General features: G+C 39.2%; 1 protein-coding gene across 3 annotated transcripts in view; it reads left to right on the plus strand.

Moving 5' to 3' along the window:
• Positions 1 to 15,905, plus strand: part of WDR47 (WD repeat domain 47) — a 79,943-nt gene extending 64,038 nt beyond the window's left edge. For all 3 annotated transcript variants that reach the window (XM_011948139.1, XM_011948140.1, XM_011948141.1), the window contains exons 10-15: positions 249 to 406; positions 3,495 to 3,664; positions 4,159 to 4,329; positions 5,077 to 5,208; positions 11,558 to 11,776; positions 14,542 to 15,905. In XM_011948139.1, coding sequence (XP_011803529.1) covers positions 249 to 406; positions 3,495 to 3,664; positions 4,159 to 4,329; positions 5,077 to 5,208; positions 11,558 to 11,776; positions 14,542 to 14,684 — 993 coding nt within the window. In that variant the 3' untranslated portion in view covers positions 14,685 to 15,905. The remainder of the gene's footprint in view (positions 1 to 248; positions 407 to 3,494; positions 3,665 to 4,158; positions 4,330 to 5,076; positions 5,209 to 11,557; positions 11,777 to 14,541) is intronic.
• The last annotated feature ends 3,209 nt before the right edge of the window (positions 15,906 to 19,114 follow it).

The raw sequence follows: 19,114 nt of genomic DNA on the forward strand, positions 1-19,114 counted from the left end.
ACAAGTATACATATGTAACAAACCTGCACGCTATGCACATGTACCCTAGAACTTAAAGTATAATAAAAAAAAAATAAAATAAAATAAAGTAAGAAAAACATAGAGAAAAGAATATATGGTTATTGGTAGTAAACCTAACATGACCCAACAAGAATAATACAGTTCAAATGAATTTAAAATGGGAGAAAGATGAATTCTTTCAAATTCATGTTTTTAATAGGTGACTTTAATATTCATTCTTTCCATAGGATGACAAATCAAAAAAGCAGTTTGTTTGTATTAATATCCTAGAAGACACACAAGCTGTTAGAGCAGTGGCTTTTCATCCAGCTGGAGGTTTATATGCTGTTGGTTCGAATTCAAAAACTCTGAGAGTATGTGCCTATCCAGACGTAATTGATCCAAGGTAAGGATCAGTGACTTGTGCTGCCATTCTTACCTTAGTTTTTAATTCAGCCTTATAGGTTCCTTTTCCAGAATTGCCATTCAGTAGTGTTTCAGATCTTTCTTTCCTTTGATTAAACTTTATTTTCTGTTACAAAATAACTGTTTTTACTTTCAGTGCTTAGGAAATATACTTAAGTCATTGACTAACTTTATAATTTTTTTCATAAAATGTTTTTGATTGCAACATTGCTCATTTATTGCTTTAGACTTCTTTATTTCCATGGCTTTTGTATTTTGTTTTTTATCTGAAAAGTCTTTATATAGTAGTCCCCCCTTATTTGCAAGGGATACATTTTAAGAACCCCAGTGGATTCTTTACTGAACCCTGTATATACTGTGTTTTTTCCTATTCATACACACCTATTTATAAATTATGTATGTAATTTACATACAACTCTTACTCTTTTACACTTCTTAAGACTTTTTAATTACAACCCTAGTTTGAGAAACAGAGGGGTGGGATTTTTCATTTGTTTGTATTTTTTTGCTATCTCTATGTCTGAAACCAATAATTTAGGCTTTTGGACTGTTGGCAGCGTTTAATGATTGGGAAAGGGAATATAATAAGGCCCAGGTTAATTGATAGTATTATAATTTACTGGTGCTCACTGCATTATTTAAGTAGAAATATTTAAGAAAGAATGGCAAAATTATCTATAAGGGAGTGAGAAATAGCAATAATTATGGAGGTAGAACCAAGGACTTGTATGTTTAAGGTTAACTTGAACTTAAGGTAACTGTTTCTCATCTTGTATTTCTTACACAAACACAGATGTGTCATAGGCTGTGAAGAAACTGATTTGAAAATAAATACATTTATTTAGCGAATACATATTTTGGGTTCCTGTGTATTAGGTACTATAGTTGTGTGTAAAGCAAACATGTTTATTGGCTTCATGGAACTTCTGGTTTAGTGGGGAAGATGCATTCATTTGCATTATATCATGCAAATGAACACAAATACACATTTTGGTAGATGTTATGAAGAAAGGTTACAAGGTGCTGTGAGAGAATAAAATGGAAATGGGGTAGGGTGCAGACTGGCAAGTCAGAGAAAGACTTCTTTGAGGAAGAGGCACTAAAGTTGAGATCTAAGGGTGAGTAGAACCTAGCTATGTAAAGAGAAGGGAGAAGAGAATAATACAGAGGGAACGTGAGGTGAGAAAGAGCTTGGCTTTTTTTAGGAACTGAAATAAATTCAGATTGGTTGGAAAATTATGAGCTTGAGTTTGATAAGGCTGCAGAGATAGACATGAACTAAATTAGGCAGAGCTTTCTAGCCATTTTAGATTTCATGCTGAGTGCAGTGAAAGTGCTTACCACTGAAAGTAGCAGATCAAGTGTAAATGTATTTTGAGATGATCCCTCTGCCTGTGATTGGATGGCAATAAGAGGAGATGCTGGGAGAAAGGGAGGAAGCTGTTTGTATTTGATGGCTAATGTGGTGTGGCGGTGGGGCAAAGTGGGTGGGTTTGAGAGGTATAATCCATTTAAAGAAGGAATCAGTGGGACTTGGTGATAAATTGGTTGTGCAGCTGAAAAGAAAATCTTTTTATCTGGTCTGTTCTCTAGATCAGTTTTTTGGTTTTTTGTTTTTGTTTTTGTTTTGAGACAGAGTCTCACTCTGTCACCAGGCTGGAGTGCATTGGCATGATCTCGGCTCACTGTAACCTCCGCCTCCCTGGTTCAAGTGATTCTTCTGCCTCAGCCTCCTGAGTAGCTGGGACTACAGGCACGTGCCACCATGCCCGGCTAATTTTTGTATTTTTAGTAGCGACGGGGTCAGGATGGTCTCGATCTGCTGACCTCGTGATCTGCCCTTCTCGGTTTCCCGAAGTGCTGGGATTACAGGCATGAGCCACCATGCCCTGCCTAGATCAATATTAAATGCTTCTTAGGTATTAGAGATTTGTCGGTCTTCTTGTTTGTTTTTTAAAAATTTCTTAATTATGAACATTTTCGAAGACACAAAAGTAGAGAGACTAGTATGCTGAAATTCAATAGTTGTCAAGATTTTTGTAACATTTTTTCCTTCATCTTTTTTATTTGCTAAAGTATTAAAAATAAATATTAGATATCATGTCATTTAACCCTTTCATCCTTCAGGATGAATCTCCAGAAACATGTACATTTGCTTACATAGACTTGATTTTCATCATTATACCTGATTTAGAAATCTTTAGTTTCATATTAGTCTGTGTTTCAAAGTGTAGATAAAATGCTGTTACCCCATGAAGCCAATGTTTGACTGTCATTAAAGGACAAACTCTTGAGGAGCATGGCATTTAGAACCCTCCTCAGCTGAGCCTGCAGCACCTCACCCACCACATCCCTCCTGCTCACTCTACTAAATGCCTCGTGCTTTGCACCACTAGCCCCACAGACTCTTTGCATTGCTGCATACTCAGCCAGTACTTTCCCTGCTATATTTTATTGTCACTAAAGTGATTCTCCTGCCACTTTAGTGTAAAAAATTTTTTTTTTTTTTTTCTGTAAAAATTCACCCTATCCTTTAAGGCCCAGTGCTTTATACTGGACTATATAACAACTTATACTTGCCTTACTATATATAGGTAGTCATGACAATATCTGCCTGTACCAGATTTTAAACTCTGGACAGAACTCTTGCACGTTGCTCATATTATATGTTTATTACATGTTTATTATGTGCTTATTGTATGTTTATTACATGCTTATTGCTTTTTTAAAAAATTTGGAAGCGTTGTTAGCTTTTTAATTTTTTTTTGTTTCTGAACTTAAAATCCATGCAAAATATGAGAAATGGAGAGTTTTTTTAAAGGTCATATATCCTATTTCCTTTGTCATCTGAAATGAGAGTTAGTTTAGTATGATTTGGTTTATAATTTTACTTTTTGGGTTTTAAGTATGCTTCTAATTTTATTTCTTCTATGATTTTGAAAATTATTAATAAGCTGTTGTCTGACATGCTTTTTGCTCCTTCAGGAACAACTATAATATGGAACCTCATAATAACTGATTGTAGCAAGCAAGAAATTGAGATATCTTTCTGTAATTTTTCTTTTCAGTGCACATGAGACTCCTAAGCAGCCAGTGGTACGTTTTAAAAGGAATAAACATCATAAAGGATCCATTTACTGTGTGGCTTGGAGTCCTTGTGGGCAGTTATTAGCAACAGGATCAAATGACAAATACGTCAAAGTGCTGCCCTTCAATGCAGAGACTTGTAACGCAACAGGTAGGGCCCAAGTATGTAAGCAGTAGCTAGCTTACCAGTGTATACATTATGTTTCCTCCATGTTGTATTTCTGTATTGTCTTTAATGAAATCCAAGAATATAATCTTAAGAATTTTTTAATAATTCTAATTGTTTAGTTACATTCATGAGGTATTACTCTTTCTTAGTAAATTCTTACAGGTGTCTAGGTGGTGTTTGAGTTTTATAAAATTATTAGAAAAATAACCTTTAAATAGCTACCAGATGTTTTCTAGACATCACCTGTCTTCTCGTTTTCTTTGAGATAAGAGACAAGATAACCATGGTAATAGCTATTTTGATAGAGTGTTTTGCTCAGTGAAGTGAAGCTGCTTGTAATACCAATCCCTAAATGAAAATACAAACCATATTTCTAAACCATTATTCTTGACCAGTTTTGAGGTAGTTTAGCAATCTCAAGTTACCACAGTAAGTTGAGCAGCATTTTTTTTTTTTAATTCTTATTACTGTTTCAGGACCAGATCTGGAATTTAGTATGCATGATGGAACAATTAGAGACTTGGCATTTATGGAAGGCCCAGAAAGCGGAGGAGCTATTTTAATAAGTGCTGGAGCAGGGGATTGTAACATTTATACAACAGATTGTCAAAGAGGACAGGGCCTCCATGCTTTGAGTGGACATACTGGTATGTAATATCAATTTCAAGTGCTGCTTTTCTTTTTGTTCAATCTGTGTTTTTTCCTCTCTGCATTTGCTTTTCTAAGAGACTGGGTCTTGCTCTTATTGCCCAGACAGAGTGCAGTGGCATAATCGCAGCTCACTGCAGCCTCAACCTCCTGAGCTCAAGTGATCCTCCTACCCAGCCTCCTGAGTAGCTGGGACTGTAGGCATGTGCTACCACGCCTGGCTAATTTAAAAATTTTTTTGTAGATACAGGGTTTCACTATGTTGCCCAGGCTGGTCTTGAACTCCTGGGTTCAAGCCATTATCCTGTCTCAGCCTCCCAAAGTGCTAGGATTACAGGCATGAGCCACCATGCCTGGCCTAGTATGGTTTTGATGTTGTGCATTTTACTGAATTTTATTTTATTTTTAAAATTGTCAGTCTATTTGATAAATGTGAAAAATCTCTATCACATAGTACATTTGATTAACCAGACCTCCACTTGCCCTGTAAATAAGGAGTATTTAGCTTTTTCTTTTTTTTTTAGAGACAGGGTGTTGCACTGTTGCCCAGGCTGGAATGCAGTGGCATGATCATAGCTCACTGCAGCCTCGAACTCTTGGGCTCCAGCAGTCCTCCTGCTTCAGCCTCCTGAGTAGCTGGGATTATAGGCATGAGCCACCTTGCCCAAGTCTAGAGTGTTTAGCTTTCAATATGTTATGGAAAGACACTCTCCCACGTTAATAATTGAGTATATGATCTTTTATAGGGCATATTTTAGCACTTTATACCTGGAGTGGCTGGATGATTGCATCTGGTTCCCAAGATAAGACTGTTAGATTTTGGGATCTTCGAGTACCAAGTTGTGTTCGTGTTGTTGGCACAACATTTCATGGAACTGGTAGGTTTTTCTTTAATTTAAATGAATTTATATGAGAAAAAAAACTTTGTAAATTGCAGTAGCCTACTTCCTCTCCCCTGCAATATAAAAAACAGAAAAAATAGTGAAATGAATACTTGGTATTTTATTAGTTACTTTTAGTTCTTTCAAAATACTTTCATTTGTTACCTTATTTGTAAAAATAATATTCAGCTTAGGGAACCAAGGCCCAGAGAGATTAAATATAATGTCCCAGATTGTCTGTTAGCAGGGCCATTTTATAACTCAGACGTCTAGAAACATTTTTTAAAATGTGTGCACATGGCAAAAAGTGAAATTGAACAAAGGAGTGTACTATTTTCTTTCCGTTCCTATTTCTTGGTCTCTCTTTCACTAAAGGACCAATTTCTTATTTATTCTTCCAGAAATATTCTATAAATATATAACCAGAAAGTTTGTATGTATCCTAATCTCCCTTCTCCTATAAACACAAATGCACACACACACACACACACACACACAGAAATGGTAGCATGCACTACAAATTTCTCTTTCTGAACTTAACAGTATGTCTTAGATTGTTCCATGTACTGTTCTTTGCATTGTACCACCTTTTTGTTTTTTTTTGAGATGGAGTCTCACACTGTCGCCCAGGCTGGAGTGCAGTGGTGGGATCTCAGCTCACTGCAAGCTCCGCCTCCCAGATTCACGCCATTCTCCTGCCTCAGCCTCCCGAGTAGCTGGGACTACAGGCACCCGCCACCATGCCCAGCTAATTTTTTGTATTTTTTAGTAGAGATGGGGTTTCACCGTGTTAGTCAGGATGGTCTCGATCTCCTGACCTCATGATCTGCCCGCCTTGGCCTCCCAAAGTGCTGGGATTACAGGTGTGAGCCACCGCACCTGGCCGCATTGTACTATCTTTTAAGCATGGTATCTAAGAGTGACACAGTATTCTGCTATTATCCTTATTTTATTCTAAAGTACCTTTTCCACCTTTGTAGTTTTGTTGTTGTTGTTGAGACAGGGTCTCTCTCTGTCACCCGTGCAGTGACACGATCTTGGCTCACTGCAACCTCTGCCTCCCAGGTTCAAGCGATTCCCCTGTCTCAGCCTCCTGAGTAGCTGGGACTACAGGCGCCCAGCACCACACCCAGCTAATTTTGGTATTTTTAGTAGAGATGGGGTTTCACCACACTGGCCAGGCTGGTCTCAGACTCCTGACCTCAGGTGATCCACCTGCCTTGGCCCCGCCAAAGTGCTGAGATTACAGGTGTGAGCCACCATGCCTGGTCCTTTGTAGTTTTTAATAGCAGAATTAGAAGAGAATTCTATGGTAGTATTCCAAGGGAAAAGGTCTGCCTTGTATTCTAAATTTTTGGTGTTGTTTTTTTAATGCCTTGTTTATTCTTTTGAATTTCATGGGCCTTTTTCTTCACTTTGATTCAAACCAGATATGATGTTTTACAGCACATTTGAATCCATGATCATTGATTTGTTAAAATTTAGTTTGTATCATTTTCAAAATTAATATATGACATAGTTTAAGGCAGCAGTCCCCAACCTTTTTGGCACCCACCAGGGATCAGTTTTGTGGAAAACAATTTTTCCATGGGTGGGGTGGGAAGGGGTAGGGATGGTTTAGGGATGAAACTGTTCCACCTCAGATCATCAGGCATTAGATTCTCATAAGGTGCACGCAACCTAGATAACTTACATGCGCAGTTCACAATAGGGTTCCCACTCCTGTGAGCATCTAATGCCACCACTGATCTGACAGGAGGCGGAGCTCAGGTGGTAATGCTCACTCACTTGTCGCTCACCTCTTGCTGTGCGGCCTGGTGCCTAACAGGCCATAGACTGCTGTCAGTCAGTGGCGTGGGGCTTAGGGACCCCAGTTTAAGAAATCAAGCAATTCAGTAAGGCTTATTAAGAAAAACAGCATTGCCCTGGTTAAAATAATGTAAACAATGACTACTGATCTAACCAAAACTGATATAACTATATTGAAAAGATGTGGAGAGAGGAAGAACTTGTATGTGAATAAGGGACATATTCATATTTATTTAATTTCTTTTCTTTTCTTTAGGATTATTTATTGACTTCCTACCGTAGAAGATGAAGATTTAACTTTTTCATGTGCCTTTCCAGCTCCCATCATCCCACATTCACATATATTTTTCCTCTCTCTGCATCTTTTCTTTTTTTTTGTTTTTTGTTTTGTTTTGTTCTGAGACAGGGTTTTGTTCTGTCACCCAGTCTGGAATGCAGTGTTGCATTCATGGCTCACTGCAGTTTTGACTTCCAGGTTCAAGCCATCCTCCCGCCTTAGCTTCCTGAGTGGCTGGGACCACAGGCACACACCACCCTGCCTAGCCCCTCTGCATCTTTTTGATATATCAGTTTTGGTTAGCTCAGTTAGTCATTGTTTACATTGTTTTAACCAGGGTGATGCCATTCATAGCTTATTGTTTTTCTTGTGTATATTTTCCTTGGGGTTAATAATTGTGTTTTTTTGTTTGTTTATTTGTGTAATTTCTATACACTAACCACTAATTTATTTTTAAACTCTAGCTTTCTACATTATTTTCAGGCCCTTTTTCTCCATTTCAGAGACTGCTAGTTTTTGGTTGTCTCCTCTCTCTGATAAAATTACTGTCTTCCTCTTACTGTATCTCTCTTCCTCTGCTTCTCTATCATGCACATGCAAACATTTTATAGAATTGGCAAGCCAAAAATTCATCTCTTGACCTCCTTATCCCCCTTCCAGCTCTTACCCTCAATTTTTGCTTCCTTTTTTACTCAGATATCTCAAAAGTCTTGCCTATATATACTGTTAGCCATTTCCTTACCCTCAGTCTTTAACTTACTCTAATCTGGTTCCTGCTGCAACCGTTATAACAAATGCTGTCTTTTTCAAGATCACCAATAAACTTCCGGTTGTCAAATCACTTTTATATCCTACTTTTGCTTCAACTCTCAGTGTCATGCAACACAGTTGACTTCCTCCACTTTTCTTTTGGGCTTTCTGCTATTCTCTTACCTTTCTGGGTAATTATTCCTTTGCTGGCTCTTTCTCTTTGCTCAACTTCTAAATTCTGGCATTCCCTAGGGCTCAGGACTTTAGTCTCTTTTCTTTCTCTAGATGATTGCATCCATTTCCCCGGCTTTAAGTGTAACGCATATGCTGAAGGACTTACATTTTTATCTCTAGCTGAAACCTATTCTGTGTGCTAGGCTCATAAAATTCTTTTTTTTTTTTTTTTTCTTTTGAGACGGAGTCTCGCTCTGTCGCTCAGGTTGCCCAGGCTGGAGTGCAGTGACGTGATCTCAGCTCACTGCAAGCTCCGCCTCCTGTGTTCATGCCATTCTCCTGCCTCAGCCTCCTGAGTAGCTGGGACTATAGGCTCCTGCTACCACGCCTGGCTAATTTTTTTGTTTTTTTGTTTTTTTAGTAGAGACGGGGTTTCACCATGTTAGCCAGGATGGTCTCAATCTCCTGACCTCGTGATCTGCCCGCCTCGGCCACCCAAAGTGCTGGGATGAGCCACCACGCCTGGCCTTAAAAAGAGTTCTTAGTAGAGAAACAGTAAGACAAACTTATACCAAACATGGTATATAACAACTTTATGCCTCAGCTACATGATCTAAAAGTTAAATGTCCCAGGAGTTGCACCTGGCCGGGTGTGATTGCTCATGCCTATAATGTCAGCACTTTGGAAGGCCGAGGTGGGCGGATTTCCTGAGGTCAGGAGCTCAAGAGCAGTCTGGCCAACATGGTGAAACCCTGCCTCTACTAAAAATACAAAAAAATTAGCTGGGCGTGGTGGTGGGCGCCGGTAATCCCAGCTACTCCAGAGACTGAGGCAGGAGAATCGCTTGAACCAGGAGAATCTTGGCTCCGTGCACTGAGCCGAGATCATGCCACTGCACTACAGCCTGGGCGACAGAGTGAGACTCTGTCTCAAAAAAACAAACAAACAAAAAACCCAGTTACATATTTTCCTCTATTTCTACCACTCTAGGATAAATAGGATAAACTACCATCTCAACTGAACCACTGCAATAGCTTCCTTACTGTACACTTTCACTTGTGCTCCCTTTAGTCTGTGATTCACATAGCAGTCAGAGTACCCTTTTGAAAAAATAAACCTGGTCACCTCACACCTTCAGTGGCTTGAAATCTTAAAGTGCACACTTGTTATCACGACCTGTAAGACCCTGCTTGATTTGGCATTTTTACCCTTCTAGTCTCATCTCAGATCACTTACTTTTTTTCTTTCCAATTCCTGGAACATGCCAAGGTCCATGTCCAGTAAAGCTGTTTCCTTAGTTGGAAATGTTCCTTCTCTTGTCTTCTCATGGTTAGGCCCTTCCTGTCTTTGGGTCTTAACTTCAATGCTACCTGGCCAGAGAGGCCTTCTTTGACTTACCTAATTGGGACCTCACCATTATTTTCTATGACTGAACTCTTATCACTATTTAAAATTATGTACTCGTTTACTTGTTTAGTGCTTACCTCTTCCAATAGATTTTAAGTTTCATCAAGGCAGCAATGATACCTCTTCTATTTTCAGAAGAGGTTTAACACCTACCATAGTGCCTGGCCTAAGGGAGTAGTGATTTAATAACTTTTTTGAGTAAATGAATGAAGATTTTTTGTTGACACTATAAATTTTGTACATGTAAAACTAAACTCTTTGTATTTCTCCTCTAAATCAGTTATTCTTCCCACCTTCCCTACTGTTGTTGTTGTTGTTTTTTTTTCATTTTCCTAGTTTTGATAATGGTTCTCTTATTTCCTCATGCAACTAGATTTGAAATCTGGGACTCATTTTTGCTTTATTTTAATTAACTGCCCCACTCAGGCAGTTAATTTCCTAGACTGTTGACTGTTTATTCAGTTTTTGTTTCTGAAATCTTTCTTGTCTTCCAGTGGCCTCTTTTGTTCTACAATCTTTCCACTTTAATTTGATATACATTTTCACGTAGATTAATCTACTCAAAGTACTGCTTGAATCATGTAATTCTCTTGCTTAAAAACCTACAGTGATGCTTTACTGTCTACAGAGACAAGTTCAGAACTCTGCAGTTTGAGATTTAGGCGCTTGATGGCCTGGCCCTAACCCACCTTTTGCATTTCAGTTTCAAGCTGCCTTTCATGTTAACTTTTGTTAAAAGTTAAACTTTTAACTCCAACCAAACTGGTCCACCTTCCTGTAACTGTTTTATACTTTTCCTCTAAATTTTTTCTCATGTAATTCTGTAATTCTTGCTGATCATAGTAGCCCTCTTCTCTTTCAATATTTCAAGAAAAGATTATTCTTTGTTACATATAAATGTATGTGTTTGCCTGTGTATACATACATACTCTTATTTATACTGTTTATTGTTTTGCAAGATCTAACTTGTGTCCCATTTTTTTGTGAAGTCTTCCTAGACCACTTTGGTCTAGAGCAGTGTTACTCAAACTTCTTTTTTTTTTTTTAATTAATTTATTTTTTTGAGACAAGGTCTCACTCTGTCTCAAAAAAATTTGTCTATTTTTTTTGAGATGGAGTCTCACTTTGTTGCCCAGGCTGGAGTGCAGTGGCACGATCTCAGCTCACTGCAACCTCCGCCTCCCAGGTTGAAGCGATTCTCCTGCCTCAGCATCCTGAGTAGCTGGGATTACAGGCACGCACCACTACGCCTGGCTAATTTTTGTATTTTTAGTAGAGATGGGGTTTCACCATGTTGGTCAGGCTGGTCTCGACCTCCTGACCTTGTGATCCGCCTGCCTCCACTTCCCAAAGTGCTGGATTACAGGTGTGAGCCACCGTGCCTGGCCTATTTATTTATTTTATTTCTGGGAGACGTGGATTCAAGTTGCCCTGAATATATGCCCCCAAGAGCTTATTTTCTGTTCACAGTTCCTACTGGCAGTAATCATGTGTTGCTTTAGTACATTTCCTATACTGTTGTCCTAAAATAAAATACATTTTATTACCGAATTTCTTGTCTCTTTAACTAGACTCTTAGCTAGGTATAGGAGCATTTCTAGACACTCAGTAGTGAAAACACTGGATTGAGAAAAGTGGTTTCTGTAGCATGGCTCATCTATTGCACTATAGGTGATGCTGTTCCACACAGTTCTCTCAAATGACAAAAAATGGACTTTCTCGTTTCTTAGAAAATCTTGTTTAGGCCTTGGGCCTTAAAAGGACACAAGTGTTCATTGGTTAACTGTTAATTTGGATTTTTTCATAGCTGAACAGTATTGATAAACTACATTAAATCGTTAGTATATGGCTCAGTGAACATAATTAGCTGTGTTGCCATTTGGGTATATTGATTTTCCATATTTAAACTTTCGTTCCTCCCACTACAGGCAGTGCAGTGGCATCTGTAGCTGTAGATCCCAGTGGTCGTCTCTTAGCCACAGGTCAAGAAGATTCTAGCTGCATGTTGTATGACATAAGAGGAGGAAGAATGGTACAAAGTTACCATCCTCATTCCAGTGATGTTCGCTCTGTTCGATTCTCCCCGGGAGCTCACTACTTGCTAACAGGCTCTTATGATATGAAAATAAAGGTGACAGACCTACAAGGTGATTGAAATCAACTTCTCTGTTTTTAATCTTTCCTGTTCTATTTTGGACCTTTGGTTTTTTTGTTAGTGTGATGTGGTTGTATATAATCAACCACAACCACTGATTATATAATCAATTATAATTCAATTGATTTATATAATTAATTATATAATCAATTATAATTATATAATATTTTCAATCATTTTATGGTATTGAGTAGATTCTGAGACTGTATTAAGATATATAATAGCAAATTATTAAATAAGCAGTGAATAGTCTTGTTAGGTTTTGGTTTTGTTTCTATAGAGGCAGGGGCTCACTATGTTGCCCAGGCTGGACTCGAACTCCTGGGCTCAAGTGATCCACCTGCCTTCGTCTCCCAAAGTGCTGGGATTATAGGCGTGAGCCACCGCACCGAGCCTGTTTTTGTTTTTGAGACAGGGTCGCGCTCTGTTGCCCAGGGTGGAGTTCAGTGGCATGATCTTAGCTCACTGTAGCCTCTATCTCCCCTGCTCAAGTGATCCTCCCACCTCAGCCCTGCAAGTAGCTAGGACTACAGGTGCATGCCACCACACCTGGCTAATATTTGTGTCTTTCATAGAGACAAAGTTTTGCCATGTTGTGCAGGCTGGTCTTGAACTTCTGAACTCAAGCCATCTGCCTGCATTGGCCTCCCAGAGTGCTGGGATTATAGGCATGAGCCACTATGCCCAACCTTATTGTTAGTTTTTGATTTCTTTTTTGAGGCAGGGTCTCACTCTTTCACCCAGGCTGGAATGCAGTGGCATGATTACTGCTCACTATACCCTTGACCTCCTGGGTTCAAGCGATCCTTCTGTCTCAGCCTCCAAGTAGCTGGAACTACATCTGTGCACCACCATGGATGGCAAATTTTAAAAATTTTTTTGTAAAGATGGGATCTTGCCATATTGCCCAGGCTGGTCTTGAACTCCAGGCCTCAAGTGATCCTCCTGCCTCCACTTAAGACATTTTTTAAAATCAACATTTATTTATAATGACTCATTCTGAGATAAATGATGGATTTATGTACTCTTATTAGCTTCTACATTAAATAATTAGCATACAATCTGTAATTAGGTCTTAGTATCTAGTTTTATTTTTAAACATTCATCAAGCAAATATTGTGTATCAGTTAGGGACTGACAGATGAGAATAAGACAGTTAATTCCCTCCCTGATGGAGCTTATATGAGTTCAGTGAAAAGTAAACCAATAAACAATGTAATTTTAGGTATTAGTGCTGTTTAAAAAAATTAGCATGGTAGGGAGATAGTGACTAGGGTGAATAGGGAAAGATTATCTATCTGTCTGTCTGCCTATCTATCTATCTATCTATCTATCTATCATCTATCTATCTATCTATCTATTTATTTTGAGATGGAGTCTTTGTTCTGTCGCCCAGGCTGGAGTGCAGCGGTGCATCTCGGCTCATTGCAGGGGGAAGGCTATTTTAAATAGGATCATTGGAGTAGGTCTCTCCAGGGAAATGCCATTTGCAGAGAGACCAGAATGATGAGGAGGAACAAGCCAGGCCAGGACCCTAGGAGAAGAGCATAGCAAGTATAAAGATGCTGAAGTAGGAACCAGCTTAGCACGTTCATGACACTACAAGAAGCCAATGTGGCCGGAACTTAGTGAACTAAGAGAGGGAGACACAGAAGAATAAATGGCAGGGTTTTATAGACATTTTTAAAGGGCTTTATTTTGAATAGCAGTTATAGGTTAACAGCAAAATTGAGAGATACAGAGATTTCCCATATACTCCTGACTCACACATGCATAGCCTGCCCCCGCCCCCCATTATCAGTATCCCCCTCCAGAGTGGTACATTTATTATAGTTGGTGGGCTATCAGCATTTTAAAAGTATAATGTGAAGCCTTTGGAAGATTTTAAATGGGAGTGATAGGAGCTGAATTATGTTTTTAGAGAATTTGGAGTTCTGTAGAGAGTAGATTGTAAGGGGGGCAAGAGTAGAAATATAAATGTCAGTGAGGAGGCTGTTGGAATAGTTCAGGTGAGATGATGGTGGCTTGGACTAGGGTGGTGGAGGTGGAGGTAGTAAGAAATGACTAAATTTGAGATATATTTTATTTGGATTCGATTTAGGGAGTGAGGGGAAGAGGATTCAATGATGATTCCTAGGTTTTTGTCATGAGCAACCAGATGGTGCCATTGAGATAAGGGAGACAGGTGAGGGGAGGAACAGGTTTAGGCAAGAAAACCGAGTTTAGTTTTAGACAAGTTTAACTTAGGATGACTATCAGGCAATCAAGTGAGATGTTGAATGACTATTTGGATACTAGTCTGGAGCTTAAGTGAGAACTCAAGATTGGAGATAAAATATGTGTGAATTGTAAATATATAAATGGCCATGTTGCTAGATGAAATTTTGTAGGAAGTTAGGTAAAGAGAGAGCAGAAGAAATCGGAGGGTTGACTCCTGAGATTCACCAAGCTTTAAGTCAAGAAGAAAAGGGAAACTAGCAAAAGATGGAGTGGCACTGAAATCAGGGAGAAATCAAGTTGAGAGAATTTCAAAGAGAGAGAGAGCAACTTGTCAAATGTTGCTGTGTGGGTATGTTACCAAATACTAATAGCATAATTAGGTAGTTAGTAATTTATCCCTGTGTAAACCTTTCAATGTATTATATTAATGTAGTTTAAGATTTTTTATACTGTAATATCTTAAAGTAACAGGAAGTCTATAAAATCTGTACCTATTCTTATTTTGCATTGTAAATCAACATCTCTTTTCTAATTTAGGGGACCTCACCAAGCAGCTTCCTATCATGGTGGTGGGGGAGCACAAGGACAAAGTGATTCAGTGCAGATGGCACACCCAGGATCTTTCCTTCCTGTCATCCTCTGCAGATAGAACTGTCACCCTCTGGACTTACAATGGGTAGAGCACATCCCATGTCAGTCTATGCAGCAAAAGCACAGAGACTTAAGACTACTGAGTTGTGAAAATTACAAATCTGAAGAACGTAGTGTCCAGGAAAGTGGTTTAGCACGAAGAGGCCCCTTATTACCATGTATCCCACTGATAGGAGGTGTTGGGTGGTGTTATTCCGCAGTGCTTTCAGTCTTCCATGTGAGCTCGTGCTGCTGTGACCTGCTATATGTAGTCTCGTTGCCAAAGTCTGCAGAAGAGCTCTTCCGTTGTTGGTGTGCACTCCAAGTCAAGGTGGACAATGTGTTTACAGTTTAGTATTAAATGCATTCCTTGGGCTTTGCCTAAATAACAGTTTTATATGCACATTGCAATGGAATTATACTTCAACTATATTATTAAATGTAATGCAACCAAGTTCCTCCCAGATTAAACTTCCCAGGTGTTCAGAATTACTTTTGCTCTTCTCATGATCCCATATTGTATTATCACTTGTCTTCTAGAGGTCAGAATTCCATAATATATGTCACTCAAAAGTTACATGGTTGCTTTCACTTAAGGATCATTATGGAGTTTAAAAATGAATGAAAAACTGCTTCTTCACTATGTTGTGTAGGCCCTTTCTTTTTTCTTAAACCCAGGGATATGATTATTTTGTCATATAATTTTGTTTCAGGCTAAAAGGTAAATGTGTTTGCTTCAGAAACTTGTTAACTTCAGTTTTTTGAATGCAACAGGATACCTCCCTTCCAAACTGAACCATAGAAGCAGAGCAGCAGCAGTTATGTGATGCAACACTTGATGGGGCAGTAAATTTACTGGCTAGCAGTTTTCTCCTTAAAAATTAAAATCCTTGCCATAGACCATAGCATGGCTTGAAATGCTATGTCTGCATGATAATTTAAAATGGAAGATTTAAAGTTTGCACTCCAAAAGCTTATTTGGATTTTTTTCTTGCACTGTTTTGTGTAATGCAGAATAATGATTTTATTTCTACAGCTTTGTAGATTCTAACATTTATGTATCTTTATTTTCATATTGTACAGTAATTTTACTTTAAATTATTTAAATAGGCTATTTTATTTATTTCAAATGCAGTTGTATTGGTTCTCATTATTGAACTGTCTGTGCACTGTATGTAGCAAGCATTTTTCATCTGTTGTATACAAGTGGAAAGGGTATTAGAAGTGTAACTGTGCTATTATTTCAATAAAGACCTCTTGACACCTAAAACTTGCTGTTCCTCAGAGTCTTTGGCTTTCAGAAGAATGTTATTTTTTCAGTTTACTGGGAGAAAGTGAGGTCCAATGGATGAAGCCCATAATCAGTTTCTTAGATTCTTTCTAAAGTTCTTCTACTAATTTGCTTTTTAATCCTTGGCAACTGTATAACTTAACAAAAAAATAATTTTTCTAGAAATGGGGTCTTGCTTTGTCCAGATTGGTCTTGAACTCTTGGCCTAAAGTGATTCTCCTGAGTCAGCCTCCTGAAGTGTTGGGATTACAAGCGTGAGGCATTGTGCCTGGCCTGTATAACTTTTGTGTGTCTTCTATCTCTTTTATCCAAGATTTAGAGAACTTTCTATCCTTAATATGTTGTGAAAGTTGACTAATAAAAGCCTAACAATACGTATACATTCAAACTCAAGAGTATGAATATGTCAAATTAGGTAATCACCCAACAGGTTCACCATGCCCTCTGCCTAGGTAGAGCCAATCTATTCAAGACACCGGAATTGCGATAGAGAAAGAGTTATTCATGCAGAGCCAGTTGTGCAGAAGACTGGAGTTTTATTACCACTCAAATCACTCTCCCTGAGCATTCTGGGATCAGAGTTTTTAAGCATAATTTGGTGGGTGGGGTTCACTCCTAATGAATTGCGAGTGCTGATGGGTTGGGTTGGAGATGAAATCATGGGGAGTCAAAGTTGTCTTCTTGAGTCAGTTCCTGGGTGGGGGCCACAAGATGAGATGAGCCAGTTTATCGATATAACTGGTGCCAGCTGATCCATCAAGTGCACGGTCTGGGAAATATCTCAATCTCTGATCTTAGGTTTTACAGTAATGATATTATCCCCAGGAGCAATGTGGGGAGGGTCAGAATCTTGTAGCCTCCAGCTGTAGGACTCCTAAACTGTAATGTCTAATCTTGTGGCTAATTTGTTATTCCTACAAAGGAGGCAGTCTAGTCCCCAGGCAAGAAGGGGGTTTGTTTTGGGAAAGAGCTATCACTTTTTTTTTGAGACAGAGTCTCGCTTTGTCACCCAGACTGGAGTGCAGTGGCAGTGGTGTGATCTTGGCTCACTGCAATCTCTACCTCCAGCGATTTTCCTCCTCAGCCTCCCAAGTAGCTGGGATTACAGGTGTGTACCACCACACCCAGCTTTTTCGCCGTGTTGGCCAGGCTGGTCTTGAACTCCTGACCTCAAGGGATCTGCTCACCTTGGCCTCCCAAAGTGCTGGGATTACAGACCTGAGCCACCAAAGTTAGTTTGGCCTACAACCAGGAATGAACAAGGACAGCTTGGAAGCAAGATGGAGTTGGAGAGATCAGATCTCCTTCATTCAGTTACAATTTTGCAGTTTCAACTTAGGAAGAAATAAAATACAGCTAGCTTGTGGGTATTCAATAGGTACACAAATTTTCTACCTTTCAGGCATGCAGAAGGGAATTCTGCTCAAAGTAGGCCACAATCTCTTCTTTTTAAATTTTTGACATGAAGTCTCTCACTCTTGTCCCCAGGCTGGAGTGCAATGGCATGACATTGGCTCACTGCAACCTCCGCCTCCCAGGTTCAAGCGATTGTCCTGCCTCAGCCTCCCTAGTAGCTGGGATTACAGGTGCCAGCCACCACGCCTGGCTAATTTTTATATTTTTAGTAGAGACAGAGTTTCACCATGTTAGCCAGGCTGGTCTCGAACTCTTGACCTCAGGTGATCCACCCACCTCAGCCTCTCAAAGTGCTGGGATTACAGGCATGAACCACCATGCCTGGCCCAGCCTCTTCTTTAGCTTACTTTCATGTTGAATTTCACACATTTTAGATATTAGATAAGTTGTGTTAAGTTTAAAATTAGGAAAATAAGCTATTTCTCAGAGAGACCAGTTCAAGTTCCTGGTTAAAAATATTCATAAAATTGTGTATTCCACCTTCATCATTCTCAGGGAGAAAAGATTCTCCTGGACATTAGGTATGGAATTCATTTCTTTTACTGCAGTACATTAGATAATAAGCACCAAGGCTGGGTGTGGTGGCTCATGCCTGTAATCCCAAGACTTTGGTAGGCTGAGGCGGGTGGATCACTTGAGGTCAGGAGTTTGAGACCAGCCTGGCCAACATGGTGAGGACTAAGCTCCGATTTTTTTTTTTTTTTTAATCTTGCCTAAATTCCTATCTAAGGGGTTTGGGGAGTCATGCCTTACAAACCATGAATTCTTATCAGATGGGTTTTATTTAATCCTGTATATCATGACTTACTTTCCAGTCTGACTCTGGCATAACAGGAAAATCAAAATGTTTGACCCCAAAATACATTTTCTTGCCATACCTTGAAATTGCCCTGCAAAGTCTTTGGTGGGAAAAATGCACATCCTATAAAGAATCCCTTTTCCCCTTTGTTTTCCTTCCTTTCTTTCCAGATCCAGGAGGTAATCAACTTGGAACCAGGCACCTTTTTAATTCCTGTAAGAAACATTTTACAACCTGCTTTCTCTGAAGTCTTTTATCTGAGCGCTTCCTCTGCACAATAAAACTCTGTCTCCACAATCCTTTATCTTAACCTGAGCATTTCCTTTGATCCCAGGTCTTCAGATAAACTCAACCAATTGTCAACCAGAAAATGTTTAAATTTACCTATAGCCTGGAAGCCCCCGGCTTTGAGTTCTCCCAGCTTTCTAAGTCAAATCAATGTATTTGTTAAATGTATTTGATTAATGTCTCATGCCTTCCTAAAATACATAAAACTAATCTGTACCCTGACCACCTTGGGCACGTGTTCTCAGGACCCCCTGAGGGCTCTATCACAGGCCATGGTCACTCATATTTGGCTCAGAATAAATCTCTTCAAATATTTTAGAGTTTGACTCTTTTTGTCGACAATGGTGCAACCCCATCTCTTAAAAAAAAAAAAAAAAAAGCTGGGTGTGGTGGCGTGTGCCTGTAATCTCAGCTACTCGAGAGGCTGAGGCAGGAGAATCGCTTGAATGTGGGAGGTAGAGGTTGCAGTAAGTCAAGATTGTGCCACTGCACTCCAGCCTGGGCGACACAGCAAGACTCCCTCTCAAAATAATAAGCACCAGAAATTGTTATATTTACTTCAATAAATAGTTGGTTACATATGTTATTTTTTGTTTGTCTCCACATGTCTTCTGCATGGGGGTGACAAGGTTCTTTTTTTTTTATTGTTTATTTATTTTTATTATACTTTAAGTTCTAGGGTACAT

Source organism: Colobus angolensis, unplaced genomic scaffold, assembly GCF_000951035.1.
Source record: "Colobus angolensis palliatus isolate OR3802 unplaced genomic scaffold, Cang.pa_1.0 Scaffold273, whole genome shotgun sequence".
Classification (NCBI taxonomy): domain Eukaryota; kingdom Metazoa; phylum Chordata; class Mammalia; order Primates; family Cercopithecidae; genus Colobus; species Colobus angolensis.